Here is a 17,114-nt window from a genome sequence, read left to right as displayed (position 1 = left end):
GAACAGGTTTTATATATTCATCGTAGTCACTGCATAGACAGACCAGTGTTTAGCTTTCCACTTAACTACAAAAAGGAAAACAAAACAACAAAAACATAGAAGTTCTGATCACGTGGTGGACTGACTTTGTGTCTCGTTTTCTACGGTTTCTTTACATGACGTAAGGTAACCTTGATTCGGACGTGTAACAGAGCAGGCTCAAGTCAACAAATACTGTTCAAGCATTTCTTTTTGTACTTGTAAGAGAAAAAGTGGCAATCAGTCTACAGTTAGCTAAACCTAACAAGCAGAGACAGTTCTTGTCGTATTATGTGAATAATTTGATAAATTTCTTAAAGTTTAACATTCCGTTAATTGTATAGTATGAACAGTCGAGTAATCGTACAGTATAAACAGCTAAGTTAATTTTACAATTTAAACCAGTCATAAAAAATCTATCGTATAAACTAGTTGATTCAAAGTATATTATCGACAAGTAGATTTGTTTGTTTACAGAAAAACTACTCAATGAGCTCTCTTGGCTGTTTCCAGTTTAGGTGTTGATATCATGCTTTAAAGCTTCAAGTTCATGGAGTAGTCCTTTAGGTAAAATTATAGTACAGTTTGACATGGTCACAATAGAAGACAGTTTGTGAAGGCAGTTAATTGTACAGTGCCAAAACACAGGTGAACATACGTTAGTTGGTCAAAGCTATTGATTGGTTAAGATTAGCTGTAGTCCTGTTGGTCAAAACTATAATACAGGTAAGATAACCCTAACTATAGCGGTATGGTCCTTGATCACGAGAAACCCACTTGAAATAAAAAATGTATCTCAGAACGCCTGTTTGGGTGTTAACACTTTTGCTGATAAAAAAAGAACAACGTTTCGGTCAACCTGAAGATGACCTTGGTAGGTCGCAACATTGTTTTCTCCTTACCAATAAAGTGTTAATACCCATACCAGCAGTTCTGAGATTCCTAGTGGTATGGTATTCTCAAATTTATCTTTGAGTAGCATGCAGGATTTGTAAGATGAAACAAATATTCAGTAGAAACTATCTCATGAAGCATTGAACAAATTATCTCTGCCTTTTACTGACCTTGAGTTACAGTAAAGACACTCCTACATGTATGGTAAATAATCTTATATTTAATACAATAGTATTGTGTTGTTGTGGTGATGACAAAGTTAAAATGATAAGTTATCCCTATATTAGAAGTGAATAAAGGAGGTCACATACTCAACACAATTTACAACCAACTCTTGAACTACTCTAACTGAATAGTAAAATAGAACATTACTTTAAGAGATTGCAATAGGATCACTGTGACCACCAGGCCATTACAGGTCCTAACACGTAAGTGATACAAGTAGTATTGGTATCACTTTCATCCGTTTGTTATTACATACAAACTACCCATAAAAATGTTGTACCTGACAACAACCAACAGTTTTAAAACTTATTTTATGAAGTATTTGTGAAGAAATTACTTTTAAGTGCACCCTCCGCGGTATGTGGGCAGACTCACACCGCGAAAACTAGGTTTCGATACCCGTGGTTGGAAGAACATAAATAACCTACTGTGTAGCTTTGTGCATAATTTCAACAAACAAACAAACTTTAGAGTATCCGACATTGTTATTTAAAGGATCTATACTGATACATTTGTTATACTTAAAGCTATAAACAGAACTATTGTTAACAATGCTATCAATACCTGCTGGATTTCAGACACTACTTTATAGTCACGTGCTATACATTGAAACTTTCCTTATTATCAGCGTTCAGACATTCGAAATTATCACATATTTTAAATTATCCCGAGTTTCTCAAGAGATATTTAAATATCTTTCTGTCTGTATAGATATTTCTTATCTCCTCAGTAATATCGGTCAGAAGCTACTGGTGAAACACTTTCGTCTGGTTAGAGGAAAATCATCTCATGTTTTTTAAAGTAGGCTTAAAGTTGTTGTCTTTTAATATAATGTACACTTTTCCAAGTCACATATGTATTATATTAAACTGAACATAACACACAGAAACATTAACAGTAAGTGTTTGTAATATGTGTGTTGACTGTATAGACAGAACGTTTTTAGTCTGATGTAACACAACATGGTAAAAGTATATAACCAGTTCAGTGTGATAAACACATTAATAAAAGTCTTGTGATGATTGGTACTTTCGTTTTTCAACATTTCTTTTAAAGATTTTTAAAAGACAATTACGAAGACCTGTTAAACATCTTTGTCACACGTGTTTTTGATTCGTTACTATAAAGCTGATAGAGACATCTAACTGCTTCTTCAACTTTCAACGAGACTCATTTTAGTTGAGTTTTATGAACAAATCAAACAATTAGTTCAGCAATTAATGATTGTTAAAACAAAACGTGAAAGCACAATTTAGTAAAACTAAGTTATCTGTGTTACGTTAAATATCATCTGTCCTAAACTTGTCAATTAAAGAAACGTTATAACATTTTAGTTGTCATGACAACATTAATGTAATTTTAAACACGTACTGGCCGTGACCTAGAAACCAAGTTAACGTCCAGTTATGAAATTATGTTTACTTGTCATGATGTAATACCTCTTTCTTGTAATTGTAACAATGCGATTAAAACACAGTTAAACAGTTATTTATATTTTCAAAATATCGATTAACTACATTCTTAGAAATCGAAACGTGTATTGTTAGTAATTTCAATTGTCTAAATTATACTATTTTACTAACAACTTCCGTGACGTCAGTTATACTGTTACATGTATAGTGTAACACCGTACAACAAACTGTAGATAAGAAAAATATATTATTTTTCTTTTACCAAGTAAAACAGGTTCAGTACATTATTACAAAAATAAAAGGTACCAGTTTTTCCGAAATTAAGCAAGTCTGGAAAGTCACGTGAAGACTGGATCACATGTCAATGTTACTTGCTGGGATGTTTTATATATAAGTGTTCATGGTTGTTAAGAATTATTCTGTATCCATCAGTTCTGCAGTAACGAACAACAAAAATGTATCAGAAACTGATGTTGTTGCTTCTAGTGACGTCACTTTGTAGCTTCTCAGTAATAGCAGGTAAGGTTGGATTTCGTTACATGTTCAGTGAGGGTTGATTCAGCATAACATAGGAAAACCTACTTGTTTTGTGTTACGTTGTGTTTTCTGTAAATGGAGGTATCTTTTAATATATAATTACATTTAACATATTCACTTTTCAACTGTCAGTGACTGTTTTATATTTTCACAGGTTTCGACTGTTGGTCTAAACCTGACCCAGGTCCTTGCTATGCTTATTTCACCAGGTATTACTATGATCCAGCCAGCCACCGCTGTAAATCGTTTATTTACGGGGGTTGTGCGGGAAATGGAAACCGTTACAAAACAAGATCACACTGTTTCGCTGTTTGTGCTGGTTTGTAAATAATGTTTATTTTGTTGTTGGTCTGTACAAACTTTGTGAATTATATATTGTAAGAAAGAACGTAAAGCTATATATGATATTTAGTAAAACGTAACTTGTTATAAATGTTTAAAAGAGACGAACAAAATGTAGATATATTTACAGTAAATATTATATATTTATAATATTTACATCAGATAAAACAATTCTAAATACAGTTAAAAGTTAGAATTTCAATAATTTATTTATCCTGATTTTCTTTAGGAACGTAACAGAGTTGAATATTTTGGGAAAAGCTGATGATAATGAACGAGAAGACGATACTTTATGTTGTCACACGTTATTGTCAGATGTGTCTAAATATGTGTGTGTTCAGTAGATTTCAAACACAGCGTGATGTCTTGTTTATGTATTATTCGAAATTTCTTATACTGGAAAATAAAAACTGATTTCAAGTCTGGAATAAAATATTATTAATTATTTCATTGGTCGTAATAATAAACACAGGAAACTTGTGTTGCAAACATTAACCTGACATAGTTATCCAATAAACCATAGTTTATAAATAGTACTTTAAAACTATGATTATAGTTACAGATTAAGTACTCAAAATAAAACTAATCTCAGAATGTAGTATTGTAATTATGGGCGTGGATAATTAACAGCAGGAAATGAAAATTGATAATATATTATAGATTGTGTTGCTTTGAACTTAACTTTAAACAAATCAACGAAGCAGCTCACGGTTTTTAAGTTTATACATTCCAGAAAAAATCTTCTTTTAACTTGAACTTTATATTCTGTGTTATTGACATGAATTATCAGCGAAACTTGGCCAGTTTTATAAATGCCAGTTGTGTTAATAGAGGCAACTCTCCTGTTAACCTTTCAATAATACCATTTTTGACACAAGTGACAAGAATCTGAACTTGTTCTTCCATTGTCGTGTTTGTGAGATAACGAATTTTATTATTGGACTGTAAACGCTGTCTGCAGAAGAAGCTAATGTTTTAGAGTAGTTTTAGACATGATACACGACACGACACAGTCTGAACGTGCAATGTTTGAAGATGTGTCATCTGTTTGTGTCATTCAATTCCGAAAAAGTTCTAATGAGATGAAACTGAACATTCACAACTTCTTCCAGTCTCCTCTATAATTTATTTAACTGTCTTTTGATACTTGAATCAATAGAACTGCGAGACAAATAATGTTACAAATAAGACTTACTTTTCACATATTCTAGAATCTAAGCCAATAAATAATGTCTTTGTTTGCTTTTGAATTTTGCGTCAAGCTACACGAGGAAAATCTGCGCTAGTCGTCCCTAATTTATGAATGTAAGGCTACAAAGAAGACAGCTTGTGATTACCCCTCATGAACAACTTATGGGCTACTCTTTTACCAACGAATAGTGAGATTCATCGTTACATTATAACGCCCCCACAGATGAAAGAACGAGCATGTTTGGTGTGACGGGGATTCGAACTCGCGACCCTCAGATTACGAGTCGAACACACTAACCTCTTATACCTATGAATGATTTTACCTGTAATTACAAGGTATTCTATGGCTATTGTACTGTCTTACGTGAGTTGTGTTGTATTCTTACAAGCGTGAGTAAAGCCGTGAAATTCTAGTAATTTTCTAAATTTAAGATTTTTAAGAAAGTGTTTTCTATCAGTTTATAAACGCTTTTCTTTTTAACTCACTGTAAATAACATGTTTAATAAATTATGTTTTGTTTCCATATAATAGTAAAATAGAGAAACATTTCTGTAAGTCCAGGTGGTAAACAGTTTTAAGTTATCTAGTGATGGTGATTACGATACTGAAACTGAAAGAAAACATTAAATAACATATTGAAAGAACTGATGAAAAAGATGTAATTATTTTATTGTTAATTATAGGTAATTAAAATAAGGTCTCTATGACAACTAAAGTATTATGTCTTTAACTAATTAAACGGCCCGGCATGGCGAAGTGGTAAGACATTCGACTCGTAAATTGAAGGTCGCGGGTTCGAATTCCCGTCACATCAAACATGCTCGATCTTTCAGCAGTGGGGGGTTATACTGTGACGGTCAATCTCACTATTCGTTGGAAAAAATATTAGCCCAAGAGTTGGCGGTTTGTGGTGATGACAAGCTGCCTTCCCTCTTACACTGGAAAATTAGGGACGGCTAGCGCAGATAGCCCGCGTGTAAGTTTGCGAAGAATTCAAAAACCAATTAACCGATACATTCTAAATTTTCTGAAAGACGACATTTATTCAAATTCACTTTCCGATTTAGGTTTAGGTGATTAACTTTTGAGTCCGTTGTTTCATTTATAAAATGAAAGTAAAACTACTCTAGCTGAACAGCTCCAATATTTCGTATCCACTAATTTTATTATAATGAATAACAAAGATATTCAACAGGTCTTCACAGTTCTCTTTTGGATAACTTTAAATAAGAAGCATTTGATAAACAACCAACTCGAGTTTATTATTAATGTGTTTTCTATAACGATGGATATTATTGTAACCTAATAATATTGTATTATATTAAAATATTCTCATAACTTACACATTAAACTCAAACTGTAAACCACATGCTGTCTTTTTTGGTATCTTATATGTAGAGAAGTATATTTACAAATGAAAATAATATAAAGGTTATAGAACTAACTCGATGTTAAACCTAGTTTATAACAGAATATATTTCAACAGCAGAAAGTGATAGATCAGTTATCATCGGCCGACAATGTAAAGTCTAACAGACATATCTCAACAAACAAAAGTTCCCAAGTCTTTCTAGGATATTAGAGAAAATAATAAAATTGACTTTTCTCCGTATTAAAAATGGTTATAAAAAGTTCTACAGGATAACGTTTCACGAACAATATGGAACCGAGTTTTAATAAAACTGTCGAATTTCACCACGAGAAAGCTTAAATATATACGTATAGCCTACATAAATAAAAATGCTTCTAAGAATATTACATTTTAATTTGGAGAAATAGGAAATTACTTAAATATAAATAATAAAACTATTTGAAACAGATTATTTATTTGAAAAACACAGAAAATAGAATAACCTATAGCACTGATTTTATTTGCATGTAAGAGATAAGATTTTATTGTAGAGTTTCTGAGAAAAAATAACACTGTATTTGTACGTAAGTATCTTTATTTATTACAAATATTTAATATCTACGAAATACCCTTTAGGTTTTATTGTAAATATATGTTAATTAAAGCATCTGTCTTGTTAGATAAATAAAACTTTACTGTTGTCAGTAAATTCTGGTTATACACAGAGATAATGAAATATATACCTCAGTTCATTGTAGATGATCCAATCATTCTATTGTAACTTACTGGATATAACGTTCACGAATGTTCCACAATATGAAACCAGATTCGCTTCTTTTGGTTTTGGGTTTGGTCATTTCCTCGGCTCCATTTTCTTCTCTGTACCCGAGACACAGAAGAATCATTGGTTCGTTTCCTCAGTCGTCGGAGTCTTCTTCGAACCACAGAGACCTGCCCAGTTGACCCAGGGCAGAATCCATGAAGGTCAACATACCTCCAGATAAAGAAAAAAGACACAGTTGAAAACTGTAGGTTTCTTCTCCAACTCGCCTATACATAAGTAAAATGGCCACTTTGATACAGTGAAACTGTTGAGATTTACCTTCTAACCTGTGTGTCTCTCATTTCAGGAAATATTTCTGAAACCTGCTGATTCGGTCACTTTTCGGAATTTTCCTTAGAATCGAAATTAGAGGTTGCGTGAGGGACGATGGGTGGTATTGCTGGTCGATCATCATGTGTCCACCCTGTATTTGTCACTCCACACATCTTTGGAGGCTCTAGCTATGTGTGTTTCTTCGTATTGTAACATCAGCATTTGTTTTATCCAATTGTCTCCCAGAGAGACCTATGATCAATCAGATCTTGCTGTTCTCCTATTGTAATCCTAGGGTACCTTAATGAACATAATCTCCTTAGGGAAGGTACAGATATTGAATGGAGGTGTCGATCCCTGGAGTGTACGTTTTTGGAACACATCCCTTCTCTCTTCAACACTGGTTATTATTCTTTATTTAATACATCTAATCATAACTACTATTCATCTCTCGGTCTGCTCCACTTCACTGTTCTCCCACTTTATATGGATGGTTGACGGTAGCCCACGAAGCAGTAATAATTTCCCTATTTTCTTAAGAGAAAATGGTGGTGAATGCTACTTGACCCGTGTGACCCGGTGGAAGCTGGACCAAGCCAACTGGCCCTCTTTCACTGCTCTCACGGAACTTGTTTGTAAGTCTTTGATGAACGACTATGTGGCAGCAGTGTCTTACTTTATTATCCAGGCAGCTGCTCATTGTATTACTGAAACCTCAATAGGTTTTACAAGTTAGCCTCTTTCGTGGTGGAATCAGCACATGGCACGGAAACCTCAAAAACGAATCTGACATACACTTTGTAGCTATCGCACACTTTCGAAACGCATCGCTTTTCAGCAGGCCAGTTCACATGCGCGGGAGGTAAGACATCAAATTCAGAAGGAATCTGGGATTAAATTCACAACCAGTTTGTCTTCTACGACCATTTCCAAGTCGTGCGGTACAAGGTTCGGAAGTCCAGTGGACAGTGTAATTTGTTTCCCCCTTTCCATTTTGCTCACCTAAGTCCAGGAAGTTCCTGGTGCCCGGAAAATCACCGATACTCTCGGTGAAAACTTTTACCTGATATCTAGCTCTTCTGCTTCATCCTCCATCTTCTTAGCCATCAAGACTCCGGAGAACGATCACCTCTTCTCTTTCCAGCTGATCGTCTCTATGACTAAACTCGCTCTTTTACACTGGTGGAGTTGAAGCTGGTTCTTTTACATTGTTCAGATCTGATGATTTACACTACGAGATGCTGTATCATCTATTGCTTGCCTATCCTCCTATTCTTTCGGTTGTTTTTAACTGGATCTGGCAGGAGAATGTTGGATTGCGTGGCAATTTATCTATTTTTATTAAAATTGTTTTTATGGGAAGGCGATTTCAACTTCCTGTGGGTTCGACAATTTCCTGTTCTTTTCTAAAGTAACTTGGAGTCCCTCAAAGCTGTGTCTTGAGTGTCATACTTTTCAGTATAAAGATAAATGCCATAACTGAACAACTCTCTCTAACAGTTGGAAACGGGCTCTGTGTCGACGACTTTCACATTTCGTGTAAGTTGTTGAACGTGATATACGTTTTAAAATATTGTTTACTGTTGAGAAGAAAACACAAACTCAAGAGATGTCAGTAAAATACTAGTGTATAAGTATTCTATGTGCAGTTCAATACGTAACTGTATTTAAAGATTAGAATATTAACAAGCTTACAGTGATATAATATTAATAACAAAAGGACAAACATGTTTGTTTGTCTGTTTCATTGTTTGAAGACATTAATATGAAGAACAATCTGTGTTAATTATTACTGTTAGATCTACATATAGAACGTTTATTACAGAATCTATCATGTGCTACTTTAAAAACAAGTACACTTTATCAATATGCGTCGATCATTAATCACTTATTTTTATAAGGTTTGTCCTTACTGAAATTGTGTTAATTATTTACTATAAACCAGACGGTTAATTCAATATTATAAACCAATTTATTCACAGTAGCTACAGGATATGTAAAATAAAAATTTAATCCGAATGTTGTTATTTCTGTAAACACTTCTCACATTTTCTCTACCATATTACTGAACGTCAGTTACTAAAAATACATTAACAGTGATTAAATTATTACGTTCTGCTGTAAACACTTTTTACCTTGGAGTTAACATAGGTATTGTGTACTACACTGAGGAGTTTCTAAAGTTTGTGAAAAGTTTTCTACACTCCAATGTTTCAATATTCTGTAGAAAGACTTCAGTGAATAATGTTAAAAACTTAGTAAATATACACCTTGTAGAATAGTCAGAACTTTATGTAAACACACCTTGAAGAATAATCAGAACTTAAAAGATACAAACCTTGTAGTGTAGTCAAAGCGTTATGTAAACACACCTTTTATATTGTCAGAAATTAATTGATATATGTCTTGTAGTACAGTCAGAACTTCATGTAAACACACCTTTAATATTGTCAGAAATTAATGGATATATATCTTGTAGTACAGTCAGAACTTCATGTAAACACACCTTTAATATTGTCAGAAATTAATGGATATATATCTTGTAGTACAGTGAGAACTTCATGTAAACACACCTTTAATATTGTCAGAAATTAATGGATATATATCTTGTAGTACAGTGAGAACTTCATGTAAACACACCTTTAATATTGTCAGAAATTAATTGATATATGTCTTGTAGTACAGTGAGAACTTCATGTAAACACACCTTTAATATTGTCAGAAATTAATTGATATATATCTTGTAGTACAGTGAGAACTTCATGTAAACACACCTTTAATATTGTCAGAAATTAATGGATATATATCTTGTAGTACAGTGAGAACTTCATGTAAACACACCTTTAATATTGTCAGAAATTAATTGATATACATCTTGTAGTACAGTGAGAACTTCATGTAAACACACCTTTAATATTGTCAGAAATTAATGGATATATATCTTGTAGTACAGTGAGAACTTCATGTAAACACACCTTTAATATTGTCAGAAATTAATGGATATATATCTTGTAGTACAGTGAGAACTTCATGTAAACACACCTTTAATATTGTCTAATGGATATATAAGTACAGTGAGAACAGTAAACACACTTGGAGAATAAAGATATGTAAACACACCTTGTAGTGTAGAAATCAAAGCGTTCTTGTAGTACAGTGAGAGCTTGATGTAAACACACCTTTTATATTGTCAGAAATTAATGGATATATATCTTGTAGTACAGTCAGAACTTCATGTAAACACACCTTTAATATTGTCAGAAATTAATTGATATATATCTTGTAGTACAGTGAGAACTTCATGTAAACACACCTTTAATATTGTCAGAAATTAATGGATATATATCTTGTAGTACAGTGAGAACTTCATGTAAACACACCTTTAATATTGTCAGAAATTAATTGATATATATCTTGTAGTACAGTGAGAACTTCATGTAAACACACCTTTAATATTGTCAGAAATTAATGGATATATATCTTGTAGTACAGTGAGAACTTCATGTAAACACACCTTTAATATTGTCAGAAATTAATTGATATATATCTTGTAGTACAGTGAGAACTTCATGTAAACACACCTTTAATATTGTCAGAAATTAATTGATATATGTCTTGTAGTACAGTGAGAACTTCATGTAAACACACCTTTTATATTGTCAGAAATTAATTTATATATGTCTTGTAGTACAGTCAGAACTTCATGTAAACACACCTTTAATATTGTCAGAAATTAATGGATATATATCTTGTAGTACAGTGAGAACTTCATGTAAACACAAATATATATCTTGTAGTACAGTGAGAACTTCATGTAAACACACCTTTAATATTGTCAGAAATTAATGGATATATATCTTGTAGTACAGTGAGAACTTTATGTAAACACACCCTTTCAAAGCGTTATGTAAACACAATATTGTCAGAAATTAATTGATATAATCTTGTAGTACAGTCATAACTTCATGTAAACACACCTTTAATATTGTCAGAAATTAATTGATATATATCTTGTAGTACAGTGAGAACTTCATGTAAACACACCTTTAATATTGTCAGAAATTAATGGATGTAAATTTTATAGAATAATAATATTTGAGCTAACGTATCTCAGTCACTCTTAGAAGCGATGAAAACTTTTAATCACTGCTTTTATGTGTTCGAACTTGGAATTATTCCGACTTCTGATATTTTCTTACGAAATATTACTGTAATGTGTATCACTGGATAACAACTGTTCGGTACGTGTGACAAACACCATGTTTTGTACAGTTGATAAACAGTTGTTTAACAGTTTTTTTTTCCATTTCCCCAACTGTATTGTTCAGATAATTTGTTCTTGAAAGACCATGAAGTTTTTCTTGCTCAATAATATTTACCTTCTTCTTATCCTAGTGGAAATAAAAGTTGTTGTTTTCAATATATATATATTTTATACTTCTAATAATTGTAACGCTGGACAAGTGAACTGCACGAAATTTGACAATACTACATGCTGGATATTTCAGTGCTGCAGGTAGCAGCACTGCAGCAGAAACCCAGAGATAACACAACTTTTGCAACAACATCACTGGGGTATAAAGGTGTGGTCTCAAGATGACTCACATGGGTATGGAAACGTTAATTAAAAAAAGACAAATAGTGTTTTAATACCCATACCAGTCGTCTTGAAAATACATTTTTACTTCAACTTAACAAAGGAATATTCTTTGTATTTATATCTAATGAGCTATAAATTAATGTGATAACCTGTATGTTATTGTATAGCGATATATAACCTGTAGTTTGATAAATAACGATATATAGATTATAACATAATGATATATAATCTGTTGTTCATTGAATAACAATATGTAAATTGTAGATTATTGTATAATGATATGTAGCCTGTAGTTAGTAAATAAGGAAATATAACCCGTAGTTTATTAAATAACGATATATAACCCGTAGTTTATTAAATAACGATATATAACCCGTAGTTTATTAGATAAGAATATATAACCTGTAAGTTATCAGACAACGATATATATAATCTGTAAGTTATTAGACAACGATATATAACCTGTAAGTTATCAGACAACGATATATAACCTGCAAGTTATTAAACAACGATATATAACCCGTAACTTATTACACAACCATATATAACCTGTAAGTTATGAGACAACGATATATAACCTGTAAGTTATAAGACAACGATATATAACCCGTAGTTTATTAGAAAAGGATATAAAACCTGTAAGTTATTAGACAACGATATATAACCTGTAAGTTATTAAACAGTTATACATAACACGTAACTTATTACACAACTATATATAACCTGTAAGTTATTAGACAACGATATATAACCCGTAGTTTATTAGATAAGGATATATAACCTGTAAGTTATCAGACAACGATATATATAATCTGTAAGTTATTAGACAACGATATATAACCTGTAAGTTATCAGACAACGTTATATTAGACAACGATATATAACCTGTAAGTAAGTTATTATTAACCCGTACAACGATATATAACCTGTAAGTTATCAGACAACGATATGTATAATAACCTGTAAGTTATTAGACAACGATATATAACCTGTAAGTTATTAAACAACGATATTATTATTAACAACGATATATAACCTGTAAGTTATTAGACAACGATATATAACCTGTAAGTTATTAGACAATGATATATAACCTGTAAGTTATTAGACAATGATATATATTACCACTGAAAATAGAAGCTTGTTTCTTTGTTTGTTTTTGAATTTCGCACAAAGCTACTCGAGGGCTATCTGTGCTAGCCGTCCCTGATTTATCAGTTTAAGACTAGAGGGAAGGTAGCTAGTTATCACCACCCACCATTAACTGTTATATTCACGTTCAATATACTACAGTAGATGTTCCTAGAAGAGCAAAATGTTTCTACAGAACACAACAAAGGAAACATTGTTTGCAAATGTGAAACAAGGAGCCATGAACCCTGCTTTTGTTTCTTATCGATTTCCATTCCCACCACGACCCCTATTAATGAAACTCGTATCCTGACGGCTATTTCTAGCCTAGTCCTCCATAAGAAGCACATGGTTCGGGTGTTGACTTGCAGGAATTTCCTGTGAAAATATGAAGCAGTCACTGCAGTTGATAAGTGAAATAAACCTTAGATTCCCCTACAATCGTAATGAAAGTTTCTGCATATCTTGTAGTTATAGCTGAAAATTATAAACCTATCATTAGCTAATGCTTACACTGAGAATATAACAGTGGTTTATCAGAGTAATTCTGATATGAAAAATATACAGTTTAGATATGTTCACATCAACACTCGAAACACTCACGTAGAAACTCAGCAAATAATCTTCAAACATGTATCGTAACGTAACGGACAATTGACAATTTAATATTCACCGAAATCAACACCCACAGAAAAACTAAAACACACCAATCACATCTGTGGATATTGAGAAGATACAAAGTGACGTCACAAGATCATCTTTCTTGTTCATTACGTCAGAAACTGACTAGAAACAGTACGTCGTAAAAAACCGTGGACACGTGTGTATAAAACGCTTCAGCAAGTGACATTAATTAGTGATCCAATCTTACCCTGATTTGTATTTGTTGATAGGTGATCTTCAAGGTCACAACGACGACGCATAATTTTGCGCTAGCCCTCCCTAATTTAGCAATGTTAGACTAGACCAGACCTAGACAAGTTTATTTTAGTGATAAAATCACAAAAACGTATTAATAAATTAACGGAAAAAATAAAATAACCTGACTCACAACATGTGATTTTCTCATGTTCCATACAGGCAACCGTCAACGAACACGTAACAAAAGTACCACCATACCTGTGATTACTGAAAAGTGACGTCACTATGAAAACAACCAATATTTTTTATTTATAAATCTCGCTCGTTCGTTACTCAAAAATCTAAGTTTATATTGTGAGTCTAAAACCATAATTAGTTCTCATTTCGTTCAAAAGACGGAGCTATGAGAAAAAAAATATCTTTAATTCATAAGCTTACACTTCAAATTCTCAGAGCCAATCTATGAACCGTCATGTCGATGTTGAACTTTTAGTGTTTTGAACTACTGGACGTTAACTTAGATTCTAGGTTAGAGAAAATTTTGTTTACCATCGCATTATTGACACCGTGAAGATTAAAATGTCTTAACATTTGTTTATTTTTATAAGTTTTACATTCTCTACAAAGAAACACTTTAATGAGATATAATTTAAACTGTTTTGTCAAAATGTACTTTCAGGTTTTTTCGTTAACACTAATTTATTTATTTTATTTTATTATAAAATTCAGGTAAAACCGGTTTCGTAAAACATTGTAAAAGTAACTTTCTTCTGTAGTTAGTTAAGTATGCTAAGTCAGGTGAACGTTTGTTTTATTAGGAGAATGAATGAACGTCCAATTAACAGCTGGTATTTGATTTTCCTTTACTGATAAATTTCACGTAAGTTGTATATTGAGGCCTGAGAATTAACTTTATTAACAACTGTAGCTCTGTAACGTAAGTTTATTTTACTTTATTAATAACTTCAGTTGAACTATACTCACATGTAATTTATGTTAAGGAACTACAATTCTTTTTTAAATTCAAATCAAACCAGTTCAGTCCATCATCATATAAATGAAAGTTCTAGATTTTTAGAGGTCACTGAAGGCTGGAATGTCACATGAAGGTTGAATGACTGGACAATGTCACTTGTAGAGAAGTTTAATATACATGTTCCCGTAGTAACTTGATACATATTTTGTCTCCGTCAGTTCTAGAGTAACGGACGATAAAGATATATCAAAAATGTTGTTCTGTTATAATGTTACTATTTTTATATAAATCCATTGACGAAGTTTTCTATAGAGTTTTCGAGTCCCAATATTAAGATATTTGAGGTGGAAATGATTCATATCACAAATCTACCAAGGAAAATAACATCTTTAGAATACCCTAACTATAGATATTAACTGAATGTAAGCTTTAACTTTTAAACTATAAACAAGAAATATGGAAAAATATGTGAGGTTTTATGTGTGGACTGGATTCTTTGCTGTACGTGTCTGTGACTTGTTGGTGATAAATTTAAACCATAAATAATCAGCATACACTCCACTCGTTGTAAAATATATTATTAAAACGTGTCAAACATATATACATATGTTCGTTACACTGTTGGTGATCACGGTTGAATCCAGATATTTAAATAATTGTATTATTTTTTCCGTGATAATTCACACAGGCTCGTTTATTCACTTTACAACGGGATAGAGACCATGTTTCACCAGGTTTTGGTCAAAGAGATCTTGAAAGTTTCTTGTTTCAACTTGAGAACTTAGATACGTCAGGAAACTTTAATATTAAACTGAGAAGGTAATTTGGTAATTATAAAAATTATTTTTCAAGATGAAAAATTACACATTGTTCCAAAGATTGTTTGTATGTTTGTTTTTGAATTTCGCGCGGAAGTACTCGAAGACTATCTTCTTTAGCCGTCCGTTAATTTAGCAGCGTCACAATAGAGGGAAGGCAGTTTGTTATCACTACTCACCGCAAACTCTTTAGGTATTCCTTCAACAACGAATAGTGGAATTGACCGTCACATAATAACGCTCCTATGGCTGAAAGATCGAGCATATTTGATGCGACGGGGATTCGAACTCGCGACCCTCAGATACGAGTCGAAAGTCTTAACCACCTGGCCGTGCAGAGTCTGTTCCAAAGAATTCGGCACTATGTTCATAAAATGTACGTCTTATTAAAAAGAAATGGTTCTATTTCAATAAAACAATGTGAACCACATTTTTCAGTTGAACACAAGAAACAAACATTTTTCAAAAACTGAAGCCCCCAGTGGCACAGTGGTATATCTGCGGACTTACACACTAAACACCGGGTTTCGATACTCGTGGTGGGCAGAGCACAGAGAGCCCTTGTGTAGCTTTGTGCTTAATTCAAAACAAACAAAGAAACAAACAATTCTGACTCATGGTTATAATTTTGCCCGGCATGGCCAAGCGAGTTAAGGCGTGCGACTCGTAATCTGAGGGTCGCGGGTTGGCATCCCCGTCGCGACAAACATGTTCGCCCTTTCAGCCGTGGGGGCTTTATAATGCTACGGTCAATCACACTATTCGTTGGTAAAAGAGTAGCCCAAGACTTGGCGGTGGGTGGTGATGACTAGCTGCCTTACCTATAGTCTTACACCGCTAAATTAGGGACGGCTAGCACAGATAGCCCTCGAGTAGCTTTGTGCGAAATTCAAAACAAAACAAAAACTGAAAATATAAAAAACAAACTTATACAAAAAGAAACAAGTTTGGCTGAAGACAAAAACAAATGACGATATTTTTCATGTAAAGAAAACTTACAACAATGTAAAAACTTCTTGAATATTTATTTTTAAAAATGTATAAATTTTTGTGGTCGATTTTATTTCATTACCTCATTCAAGTATTATAGATATATTTTTTTACAAAGCATGTTTATTATGGTTTATCAAAGTAATGCCACATTTTAAAAACAAAGTACGTGCCGTAATACGTCGAATGCCATAATTAATAGTATCCTTTGTAATACTAGATTCAACTGTCATAATTAATAGTATCCTTTGTAATACTAGATTCAACTGTCATAATTAATAGTATCCTTTGTAATACTAGATTCAACTGTCATAATTAATAGTATCCTTTGTAATACTAGATTCAACTGTCATAATTATTAGTATCCTTTGTAATACTAGATTCAACTGTCATTACAGTATCCTTTGTAATACAAGTTTGAACTGTCATAATTAATAGTATTCTTTGTATTACTAGTAAGATTTCAACTGTCATAATTATAATAGTATCCTTTGTAATACTAGATTCAACTGTCATAATTAATAGTATCCTTTGTAATACTAGATTCAACTGTCATAATTAATAGTATCCTTTGTAATACTAGATTCAACTTCAATTAATAGTATCTTTGTAATATAATTCAACTGTCATAGATCCTTGTAATACTAGATTCAACTGTCATAATTAATAGT

The 17,114-nt window shown here is 32.5% G+C and overlaps 1 protein-coding gene across 1 annotated transcript; it reads left to right on the top strand.

The window, feature by feature from the left end:
- Nucleotides 1-2,888: 2,888 nt before the first annotated feature.
- On the top strand, nucleotides 2,889-3,861 carry LOC143226654 (kunitz-type serine protease inhibitor-like). Its single transcript, XM_076457888.1, has 3 exons — nucleotides 2,889-3,068; nucleotides 3,241-3,405; nucleotides 3,658-3,861. The coding sequence occupies exons 1-3, from the start codon at nucleotides 3,005-3,007 to the stop codon at nucleotides 3,663-3,665; spliced, it is 237 nt and encodes a 78-aa protein (XP_076314003.1). The 5' UTR covers nucleotides 2,889-3,004; the 3' UTR covers nucleotides 3,666-3,861.
- Nucleotides 3,862-17,114: the final 13,253 nt, after the last annotated feature.

This window comes from Tachypleus tridentatus, chromosome 9 (genome assembly GCF_004210375.1).
Source record: "Tachypleus tridentatus isolate NWPU-2018 chromosome 9, ASM421037v1, whole genome shotgun sequence".
NCBI classification, from domain to species: domain Eukaryota; kingdom Metazoa; phylum Arthropoda; class Merostomata; order Xiphosura; family Limulidae; genus Tachypleus; species Tachypleus tridentatus.
This window is presented reverse-complemented; position numbering and strand designations above follow the sequence as displayed.